Genomic DNA, 11,684 nt, shown 5'->3' with positions numbered 1-11,684 from the left:
CTTAATATTTGAATATAATAGCTACTCTGTTGACTATCCTTTAGGATAAGAATTGCTGCAGTACTCATAATGAGCCCTACGAAATAATAGATATGAATTACCCTTAGGGGTCACCTCTATATTTTTTATACTAAAAAAAAGTAAATACAGTAGTTTCCCTTTATCCGCGGTTTCGCTTTCTACGGTTTAAGTTACGCACGGTCAACTGCAGTGTGAAAATATTAAATGGGAAATTCAGAAATAAACAATTCATAAGTTTTAAATTGCGTGCCGTTCTGAGTAGTGTGATGAAATCTCGCAAGTGCTGCTGGGGCCCTTCCAGGATGTGACTCATCCCTTTATCTAATAGCGTCTCCATTCTGCAGACGCTCCCGCTTGTTAGTGTGGTAGCTGCCTGGGTTATCGGATCGCTGTCCTGGTATCCCAGTGTTTGTGTTCAAGTCACTCTTGTTTTACTTTCTAATGGCTCCAAAGTGCAAGAGTAGTGATGCTGGCAATTGGGACATGGCGAAGAGAAGCCGGAAAGTGCTGCCTTTAAGTGAAGAAGTGAAAGTTCTCGACATTTTATCATCTTACATCACATGAAGGGTGAGTACAGCACAATAAGGTATTTTGAGAGAGAGGCCACATTCACATAACTTGTATTGCAGTATTTGGTTATAATTGTTATTATCAATTATTGTTGTTAACCTCTTACAGTGTCTAATTTATAAATTAAACTTTATAGGAAAAAACATAGTATATATAGGGTTCGGTACTCTCCGTGGTTTCAGGCATCCACTGGTGCTCTTGGAACGTATCCCTCGTGGATAATGGGGAACTACTGTATTTCTCATGGACACTGGTCACCTTTAATCCTATGCACATGCTGCCTCTTGTGGAAGTTCACCTAATGTAGAGTGCTTTCCTCACTGCCAGGGAGGTCGAGGGTATAGCTGTGGAGTCTTGATACTCACCTAACTATTTGCAGTTTATTGGTATTTGGCAAACCCAGTGTCCTGATGCTGAGCATGAACGTGAAATGTATTAGAACTTAGCAATGAGAGATTCCATCTGTTGGTTTCCAGGGAGGTAAGTGAGTAATAAAAGCTGTGTGAAGTTTACCTGCTGTCTGCTCTTTAAGTCAAAAGCACACAGGCATGCCTCTACCTTCTCCACACTCCCAGCCATCTCGCTAACCTTTCTTATTTTCATTTTGCTGTGCCTCCTCCGTCAGTCCTCCTCCCACCCCCAGAGCGGAATGTCTTGTGAAGACGTGCCTCCTCCTTGTGTGTTTTTATCAGTGAGATGTTCCCAATTGTCCCTTGTATTGCTGAGCAGAATAATAATCATATGATTTGGTCTGGACAGCCTGTACATTTTGATCAATGTGAGAGTGGATGTGAATGCCCCAAGGAACTCCACTTGTGTTGAAGCTGACTTGTCTTTTCTTAGGATGATGTACAGGCTGTAGAGGTGGGCAGTCCCACAGGATTGGGAGCATTCCCTGTCGCTTCTGATCCTGGCGCAGACAAGGTTTAGCTGTATTGTCTGGCGCATCTGATGGAGCTCCACAAAAGACCAGGAGAAAACACTGGCTCACATTTTCTTTCCATTGGAGGGTAGAGAGGCCTCTGGATGATACTAAAGCCTGTTGCCACCCGATATGTCACAGCTTTGGTATTCTCTATCATGGAAAGATGTATGCCCCAGAGGACAGGAAGAACCCCTGATCTTCATGTCCCTGACATGGCATAAGGAGGAAACTTAAGTGAGCGCCTGCAGCACCAGCTCCCCTTGTATCACAGGCCAGTGCGTTTCAGTGCCTGTCAGGAGCAATCTCTTTCTTAAGTAGCTCTGTCCCTGGCTGGGCCAGAGAAATGAGGACTGAAACCAGGACATTCATTTAGAAGCAAGAAGGGCAACATTGTTTTTGCTCTACGGCTGGGTTCTTTCTCAATCCCAGCTCTGCCATGAACTATGGTTTTGTACAAATCTCTTAACCTCCCTGGCTTTAGGTTTTGTACGAAACAAGAAGTGATTAGGCTGGGCTTTGAAGTTCTTCTCTGTGTAACATTCTTTAATTGTTTATCAAAATTTACGAAGTTTAATTTTGTAGGTGTTTTTATTACGACAGTAACAAACCATTTCAGAGCCACTGTATGTTTTTCAAGGGAAGCACACTCTTCTTTGGAGGAAGAAGTCTGTTTATTGGGTAGTATGGGGATGGGAAGGAATTTATCTCTCTGCCATTTTATCTGATAATATCAAAGGAAAAAGGATGGCAAGGGGAATGGTTTGTTAAAGACCAGATTTTAAATTGTATCATATATATTAAATGAGGTGTTTTTTTTTGTTGTTGTTTGTTTGTTTTCGTTGTTGTTTTTGTACTCTTAAAGGAAAGCCCAAGATATGATGTATGCCTCTGGTGAGATATTATCAGGTAGCTCCAGCTCTTCTCCATCATTGTCTTAAGCAAATACCCATTGCTTATATGCTGCCATGTATGTCTTAAACTTCTTACCCCATGAAAGAAATTTCATGTAGTTTTGTTCTACTTTGGTTGTTCATCAAGAGTCCATAGATAAAATTCTCTGTAAACACTTTTAACATATGTAGCCCTGAACAAATTTAGTGAAATAAAATTATTGATCATTAAATGTGGTTTAAAATTTTGTAGGGGAAGGGGATGGAGGAGCGAGAGTTTCATGGGATTGAAAATGAAGTGTCTTTCAAAGAAAATACATTAAAGGTTCTCTGAACCCATAAATTTGAGATTCTTTTTTTTTTTTAAGATTTTATTGGGGAATTGGGGGATGGGAACAGCGCTGTGGAATTGGGGGGATGGGAACAGCGCTGGGGAATTGGGGGAGGGGAACAGACAAGTTGCTGTCCTTTTGTTCTTCAGTCTAGTTGTGGAGGACGTTGCTTCACTGGCCCAAGTTGGCACCGTCATTGCGCTCTTCCCGGGTGAGGCAGATTAGCTGCCGGCTTCTGGACGGCCGCTCATGGAAGCTCTTGGCAGCTCACACCAGCTGCCAACTGCTCACGCTGACTGCCAGTCACACACGGTAGCCCATGGCAACCCACTGCAGCAGGGGCTGCAGCCTACACCGTCGCAGGTGACTCACGGCAGCCCAGCCCCAGGTTGAGCTGTTGTTCAGCATCTTAGCTGTGGAGGGCAGTGTCACTGGCCCTCATATGTGGGATCCGAACCGGGGCCCTCTGGCATCCCAAGCCAGCTCTTAACCAACGCGCCACTTGGCCGGCCCGAGATTCTTTTTTTTTACTTAGCGTATGCATCCACTGCACTAAGGGGATTTTATTAATAAGATAATGCCATCTTGACTCTGCCGATTGCTGCCATGGAGTGAGAACTGTGTCCCCACTATAGCAGGATTCTTATCTGCAAAATGAGAGCTATGCTTTTTGAGTCCCATGTAAGGCCCCGCAGTACATTTTATCAGTGTTGATCCCATCATACCACACTTTTCTTTTTACCTCACTGTCTCCATTTTTGAAATACGATTAAGAAAGCATCCTACCTCACAGGGCTGTTGTGAGGCATGCCTCATGGCTGTGAAGCACTTATTCAATACAACATTCTGTTTAGCACGTCAGTATATTTTCCTCGGATTGTTCTTTAAGACTGATGTTGAAGGTGATATGACAAGGTGGACAGAAAGCTTTGCAGCAATGTTGAAGAAAATAATTGCTAATACTAGTCAACAGTCTTCACTTTTTCACCTGAAAATGGAGGCAACTTTGACCTTTGATCATGTACAAATATTTCAGAACCTGAATGCTAACTGGCTTATTTGTTGCTATTAAAGACCAGATTTGAGTAACTAGAATATCAGTTGAGGTCATTATCATTATTAGTAACAGATTGAATGCTTACGGTGTTCTATGTACTACTCATAAATAAAAGACACAAGCAAAAATGAGCATCATTCCTTCAGAGTCACACTTTGTATGTTACACATAGGAGAATGAGCTCAGTATCTATAGAACACTGTATGAATCTAAGTACAGTACAGAGCTGACCTTGAAACACCCAGTGTGATATTGTACATGAAAAAAATCATTTGTACCACATAATTCCTGCTAAAGATGAGAATTCATTAGGGAAATCCAGGGTAGAGTTATTTTTCAATGAATGATGTTGATTATCCAAAGCAAGATGGGTACCACTCTTCATAAGTGACATATATCTGTCTTGGAACCTTCAAAGTATACAGTATACAGTTTACAGTATATGAGAAGTTCACAGACCAAGAATAGTAGTAGTCAGTTTATGTTTCAAGTACCTTTGCAATCCTAAATGTTTCATAAAGAATTTCTTCACCCTTCTTTATGAAGTTTCTTTCCTTTCTTTTCATTTTTGTTGTCATTAGTGATAATATCTTTGCTTCATAATTCTAATATCAGCATATATCTTAAGTTTCTTCTGATAACAGAAATAAGAAATGCTTGAAAAACTCAGAGGGAATATAGAGTTAGGAGCTATGACTCTACAGTAAGAAAGACCTGGTTTTAGTCCCCACTCTCCAATGTACCGTCTTTATAACCTTGGTCAAGTTATCTGGCCTTTCTAAGCTTCAGTTTGCTCATCTGTCAAATGGGTATTATAATATCAAAATGAGGTTGTGGTGACTAAATAAACTAACGTTCATACTTATGCTTAATAAATGCTAGCTGTAGTTATGTGTGGCCATCACCCTTTTGTTTGTGAACACCCGGTGTGAGATTTGTTCAGAAAAAAAGGAATGACTAATGGTAGTACCAGGGATGGTACCCTTTTGTTATTCATTTACTTATTTCGCACATGTTATTAGGTAGACATTGTGCCAGGCACTATATAGCAGACATGAATGAGACACGAGAGAGGTGTGATGGGTTCTGATAGGACACTGTGATATTACGATGGCATTAAAACCAGGGACTGAGGAATGCTTGAATTGTACTCCCTCTCTCACCTTCATGAGATTTCTGATGGAGTTTTACACAAAGCTCCCAAGAGCATGGCGGGAAACAACCTCTTTATATAGCTCCACAAACTGAAATAAACCCAGTGCGACGATCTCTGGTAAAAGCTGGATTTGAACATATTATTTAGACTTGAGTCCTAAGTAAGATCTTTTACAGCCTTTACATTTCCCAGTTCTCAGTCTTTGGACCAGCATGTCCAGTATGCCTCTACCAAGACAGAAGAGAGACAGATGACCAGTACTGTAGGTCCTGACTCTACTTATTCTTTAATTGAAGATCAAAAAAAGAAGAAAGGAGGAGAAGCCTGATCAGGACTTCTTTTAGGAGGCAAGCCCTGTTACCTCTCCATATGTTATGGATGCAAGAAATTGGAGTGCAATGCATGGGAGCTTACTTTTCAATCATAGCAATCTCTCTGACTAATAAAATGTGGCCCCATCAATATCCTGGGCCCAACCCATTAAATTAGCAACCCATTCGTGCTGATGGTGTGAATTGTTGAGGAGATGGACAAGAGGCAGAGGTGTGGGGAGGGCAGAAGTGGCCCTCCATGATTTTTGTTTTCTCAACTGATTGGACTTAACAGCCAAGCCTGTGGTCAGTCAGAGGTGTGGCTGTATTCCTAAGAAGGTGTGACCAGTCATGATTGACAGACCTCCTTTCACCTTCTTGGGGTTTCTTCCCTCATCTGTACCCTTGCTCCTTTGTATCCTCCTGGAATCAGGGACACGAGCAGTTCAGCTATTGTCTCTGAAGCTTCTGAAATGAATCAGAACTGGACATTGATTAATGCGTCCAAGGGCATTTTGAGCATTAGGTCAACTTTATTCCTTGTTTTATTTCCCATGCAAACCATGACAACATCATCCAATGTAGCTCACCAGAGGAGGTTACACAACCAGCCCAAATAGGCCAGTGTAAATATTTGGTATTTTACTATCATGAATGCCTTCATTTAAAAAATAAAAACTGATCGAGGAGGTGCTTAAAGAATTTTAGAGACTATCAGTGGAGGTAGGTAGGGGGTGATGTTAGTGGTTTTGAGGGAGGGGCATTATCCCAGGAGCCTTTCAAATGAGCCTAAATTGTTTCTTATGTATACAGAGTAAATATGTCTGTGAAAGCTCATCTGATGAGTCACACTCACAGAAAAATAAAGCCAGCTTTGCTTAAGAGTGTCCTTGATGAAGCAATAAAATGATTAAATTTATTAAACATCAACCTTTGAGTACAGGTCTTTTTAATATTCTGTGACAAAATGGGGAGTATGCATAAAGCACTTCTGTTGCACACCAAAGCATTTGGGAATCTCAAGGAAAAACACTTATATGATTGTTTAGGTTGTGAGCAGAAAACTACTTTTCCATGAAATTCCATTTTTACTCAAAAGAACATCTGGCAAACTGTGACTATTCAGTCTTGGGTTTTTGTCTTTGTGGAAACAAAGTGAACATACCACTTTAAGAAAACTGATAGAATTTGTTGCTAATGATAAAATTTCAGCTTTCAAGTGAAAATTAAAATTTTGGAAAATGAGTTTCCACCACTTTGAGCTTGAGAACTTCCTGATATTTAGACTTTCCTGATCTTATTGATGGTAATATTAACAAACGTTACTTTTGACATTGAGTGAAAACAGATGATGACATGTGTGTTTTTAGTTTGTTTATATAATGATAAGGAAGAGAAATATGGTGTTATACACTAGAGAGAGAGCAATTAAAAATATATTGCATAAGTTTAAAAAGAAACTTTCAATGGGAGATTTAAAAAATTTTATTATTTGAAAATTGAGACAAAATATAAGGTAATCCGAGCTTTTGATGAAGGAAAAGCTTTTCATTTTTAAATTGAGAAACTAAAACTATTAAGGAACAAGAAAAATATTTTTAAAATATGTCAAGGAAGTTATCATTATTTGGGTCATTTAGAATATCAGGCTGACTAGGATTTATCAATGTATTCAATAAACTTTTATTTTGCACTTACTATATGCCAGGAATTATTCTGGGCTACGGGGATACAGAATGGAACTGACAAAACCCCTGTCACCATAGAGTTTAAATTCTAATTCTAGTAGGGGAATGAAGATGGAAATGCTTTAGCAAAATGTAAACCACTTCCAGGAAACGTCTGTTTCTCTATTTTGTAAGAGCCCCATGATATGGACTTTACCTCTGGCATCCCTACCACTCTATTAGAAACATGAAATGTGATATAAATGGGTAATATTGATAGTGTGTTTTAAACGTGCTATATTGACAGGTTGTATTAAAAGTGCTAAGAATTCAAATTTGAAGTAAGTGGGCAAATCCTTCCTCTGTTCTCCTCGTTCTTTGCTCCATTGTTTTATTCTTGTCCCCAGAAGGAGAGGCGTTTCTTCTGTCAACATTGGGTGATTTCTGGCAAGAATCAGAACTCTAACTTGGGGAATGGCAATAATGATGGTGAGCCCCCTGGGCAAGCTGTTCTTCTTTGGCTAAAGGACATCTGTTCACCTTATGTACAGCGACTGGGACGAGTCAATATTTATTAAGTCACAGTGCTTGTAAACATTTTATCTTACAAGCTGCATTCAGCTATCGTATATATAGTTTACACACCATTAATAAGAAGACTCATATCACCACTGAGATATTGGGTTGTTGGAAAAGTCATGACATAGTTTTCTATGTTTTCCAATGCAAAAATGCGTCATGACTTTCCCGAGGACCCGATAATATTACCTGCTCGTCTGAGAGAACGCAGGTCACTTGGATGAGCATCTTTAAGTAGTGAAGTATAATCACAGATGTCCTCTACTTCCTGTTTTCATGGTCTAAAATCCAAACTCAGCTAGCCTGGAGGTGATGGAGCAGAAACTATGAAAATGAAACTTGATGCCCTCTCTCTGTTTGTTTGTTTGTTTGTTTTTGCAGCAGCTCTAGGGATGCCCTTGAAAATACATTTTGGTAATCTTTATTCAGAAAGATGCTGCTGCTGTCTGTGCTTTTTAGCAGGATATGTTTTCTGGAAACACTGACAATAAGTGGATGCTCTTATAATTTCTCAGGCAAACTGGGACACTTTTTTTTTTTTTAAGATTTTATTGGGAAATTGGGGGAGGGGAACAGTGTTGGGAAATTGGGAAGGGAGACCAGCCAAGTTGTTGTTCTTCAATCTTCATTGTAGAGGGCGCTAGTTGCCATCTGGCTTCCTGTTGGCAGCTCGTGGCCTCTAAGTTCAAGGTGATGTGTTATACAATCTTAGTTGCAGGTGGGCATAGCCACCATCCCATGCAGAAGTCGGACTCAGCAGCCTTGTTAAGAGTGCATGCTCTATCCACTGAGCCATGGAGCAGCAGCTCAGCTCAAGGTGCTGTGTTACAATCTTAGTTGTGGGTGGGCGTAGCCACCATCCTAGGCAGGAGTCGAACCGGCAGCCTTGTTGTTAAGAGCGCACACTCTATCCACTGAGCCATCCGGGCAGTAGCTCAGCTCAAGGTGCCAAGTTCAGTCTTAGTTGCAGGTGGGTGTAGCCCACTATCAAACAGGTAATCTTGTTGTTAAACCAGCTGAGCTATTCTGCCACCTGTTGGTAGTTCAGTGACAACTTAGCTTGGGCACAGTGTCACTGGCCCATGTGGGTATTGAACTAGCAGCCCTGTTGCTCAGAGCTCTCGCTCTTAAGCTAACTCTTAAACAACTGAGCCACTCGGCTGGCCCCACAAAGTGGGATACTTCTGAGAGTGAAAGGGGGAGCTCTTAATGAGCCAGAACAATAGACATAAACTGGGGAGTGTGGTCACCCTAGCTATGGGAGACAGAGGGGAGAGTAGGGTGTTTCAGCACCACGTGTTCCAAAACAGCCTGAGCCTGGTGTTCTCCCATAAGGAAAAGGTTACTAATATATATATATTTTAAGATTTTTATTGGGGAATTGGGGGGATGGGAACAGTGCTGGGGAATTGGGGGAAGGGGAACAGACAAGTTGCTGTCGTTTTGTTCTTCAGTCTNTGGTTCGATCCCCACATGGGCCACTGATATGTGCCCTCCACAACTAGATTGAAACAACTACTTGGAGCTGATGGGTCCTGGAAAAACACACTGTTCCCCAATTAAAACAAAAAACAAAACGTGTATACATTTTTTTGGCACCCTCTGTATTTCTTTCCTTCCCTCTCTCTTTTCTGGTACTTTTAATATTTTTATATTGTTCCTAATGTTAAAAAAACCAATCCAAGTGTTTCAGTATTCAAATGCTTTTCCCATTTCTTTATCTTTTAATTTATGGAGTGTGTCTCAACTTTGTCTTTAACCCTTCTATTAATTGTTTCATTTCTGCTATTATGTGTCTAATTTCTAAGATCTCATTTCTTTTCTTTCCTTAATGTTTCCTTTTCTAGTATCTGATTCTTTTATTCATTGATCTCTCCCTCTCTCTCTTTCTCTCTCTTAATTTTTCTAAAATTTCTAAAATTTTCTTCTTGCCTTATCTCTGTTTTTCATGTTACTAAGTTTTCTCAGATGATTTGTAATCTTGGTGTCCTGTTCATATTAGGGTGGTTTGATTGGGAGTCCTGAGTATGAGTGGGGCACATTGTCTGTGAGCTTCATTGTAGTGTGATCTGATTAGGTGATTTCCTTGGAGAATAGCTGAGTTGTGTCTTCCTGGACATATCGCATTCTCTCCAGAAGGACAGTTCATTCTCCTGCCTGGATTGTGAGGCCTGGCTACCAGCACAGTGGGAAAGGATTATAGGAAAAGAGCAAGAGAGTCTCAATATCCAATATTCATATGCTCACTGAATCCTTCTGTCGATAGTACCACACCACTGCCCTCAACTTTGTTCTACAGGTGTAAAAGATCTTGTGTTTTATTTCTCCAGGGAATAAACCTCTTGTCTTTTGACAGGTAAGGGAGAGGAAGACACCTGGTCATGAGGAGAAGAGGAAGGAATCTGAGTATCTGATTGCTTCATAAGCAGACTTTCTATGAGCTCTTCTTAATTTATCGCCCTCTCTCCTACTTCCAGGAGTACCTGGTGCCTTCTGAGCCTTTAGGCCTCTACAGTGTAAAATAGACTGCTTCTAGCTCACCCTACTGCTGCCTAGGATCCTTTTTTTTTTTTTAACCTGTTAAGTGATTTACTACTTTTCCATCTGCCTTCCAGTCTCGAACATTTTATTACTCTTCCACCCTCTTCCATTCTCTTAATTTTTACAGGTTAGTATCTTTTTAGGATAATTCTTTTACTCTCATTTTAATGGTGTTTCAGGAGGGAATGAAATTAGATGGTGTGTTCAATCTGCTATTCTGGAGTTAGTCTGTTTGTTGTCCTCTCGTGCCCTCTCTCTTTCTTGTTTCTTTCCTTTCTCCTTCCCTTCCTCCCTCTCTTAGAAAATTATCAGAAGGCCAAATCCTGAAGAGGGCCTTGTAGGCCATTGTAAGGACTTTGACTTGATCTTGCAATGCAGATAGTTGCTGAGTTTAGCCAGCAGTAGATCAAGGGTGAACTCAGGAAGTCTAGTTAGGAGACCACGGCAATAAACCAAGATAGAGCTGGACCAAGGTCATATGATACAGGTCCGTGTGAAAGCATTTTGAAAGCTGGAAGGTCTCATGCAAATGTCAGGTGTTATTGTTTTATACAAACATCTTGGTGTAGGGGACAGCTGAGTGCAGCGGAAATACATTAAAAACAAGGGATTAGATGTACATGTGGCAACAGGAATACATGTAAAGACAATGTTTGATGAGAAAGTATCAAACAGAATGAGATATATAATGTAATAACATATAAGTAAATTAAAAATAAATGCCCAGAAAATGAAAACACATTTTCTAAAAAGACATATACATACAAAGAACTGTATTAAACACTAAAAATGGTTAGGGAGGAGGATAGTGGCAGTGAGATATAAAGGAAAAGGAAATAAATAAATCACCAAACAAATAACAAGAGGGAGGGGAAAGCTTTAGAATCTGGAGAGAACGAGGTTCAATCTTAGGTATACTGTTTGGAACAATGTATGTAACTTTTTGAAGCCTTAGTTCTCACCTCTGGAAAATGGGGCAGTAGTGTCTATTTAATATGTTCACCATTAGAATTAAATAAGACAATCTGGTTAGTGCCTAGCAAAGTGTCTCGTACACAGAATATTCTCAATAAATGTTAGCTATTTTCTGTCTCCTTCAAGTATTCAACAATACAACTATTGGGACAATGGAGTGAAGATATTTGCTTTAGGGAAAGTATGTGCTGACTTCTGTTAATGCAAGCCAGGACCATAGGACTTATGCTTTCTTATTTATCATGTTTTTAATTATTTTTTCTCCTTCTTTCAATGCAGGGCTTACCACCCAAAAGATGGAAGGCAGAAGTTACTCACCTGAGTTGCCCGGAGCCTACCGTGTTTGCCTTCTCATCTCTGGCTCCACGTTGGAGGTCTTTGCGAGAGATGTGGATACCCAGCTTCGAACAGTCCAAGAAAGAAGCCAAGGCCCTAAGGTGGCTGGTGGATAGGAATCAAAACTTTTCAGCTCAAGAATTTTGGGCCCTAGTATTTAAGGGCTAATTCCAAAAAGTATCAGAATGATATAGACGAAAGACTTCTGGAACTTTATTTTCTAGGCTGCCTTAATATTTGAATATAATAGCTACTCTGTTGACTATCCTTTAGGATAAGAATTGCTGCAGTACTCATAATGAGCCCTACGAAATAATAGATATG

General features: G+C 40.2%; 1 protein-coding gene across 1 annotated transcript in view; it reads left to right on the top strand.

Annotated features, from left to right (window-relative positions):
* The window catches only part of LOC109382964 (TELO2-interacting protein 2-like), a 110,819-nt gene extending 99,138 nt beyond the window's left edge, over positions 1-11,681 (top strand). The window contains 1 exon segment of the mRNA XM_019642879.1: positions 11,304-11,681. Within this exon segment, the coding sequence (XP_019498424.1) occupies positions 11,304-11,528 (225 nt within the window). The 3' untranslated portion in view covers positions 11,529-11,681.
* The last annotated feature ends 3 nt before the right edge of the window (positions 11,682-11,684 follow it).

Source organism: Hipposideros armiger, unplaced genomic scaffold, assembly GCF_001890085.2.
Source record: "Hipposideros armiger isolate ML-2016 unplaced genomic scaffold, ASM189008v1 scaffold_73, whole genome shotgun sequence".
Classification (NCBI taxonomy): Eukaryota; Metazoa; Chordata; class Mammalia; order Chiroptera; family Hipposideridae; genus Hipposideros; species Hipposideros armiger.
This window is presented reverse-complemented; position numbering and strand designations above follow the sequence as displayed.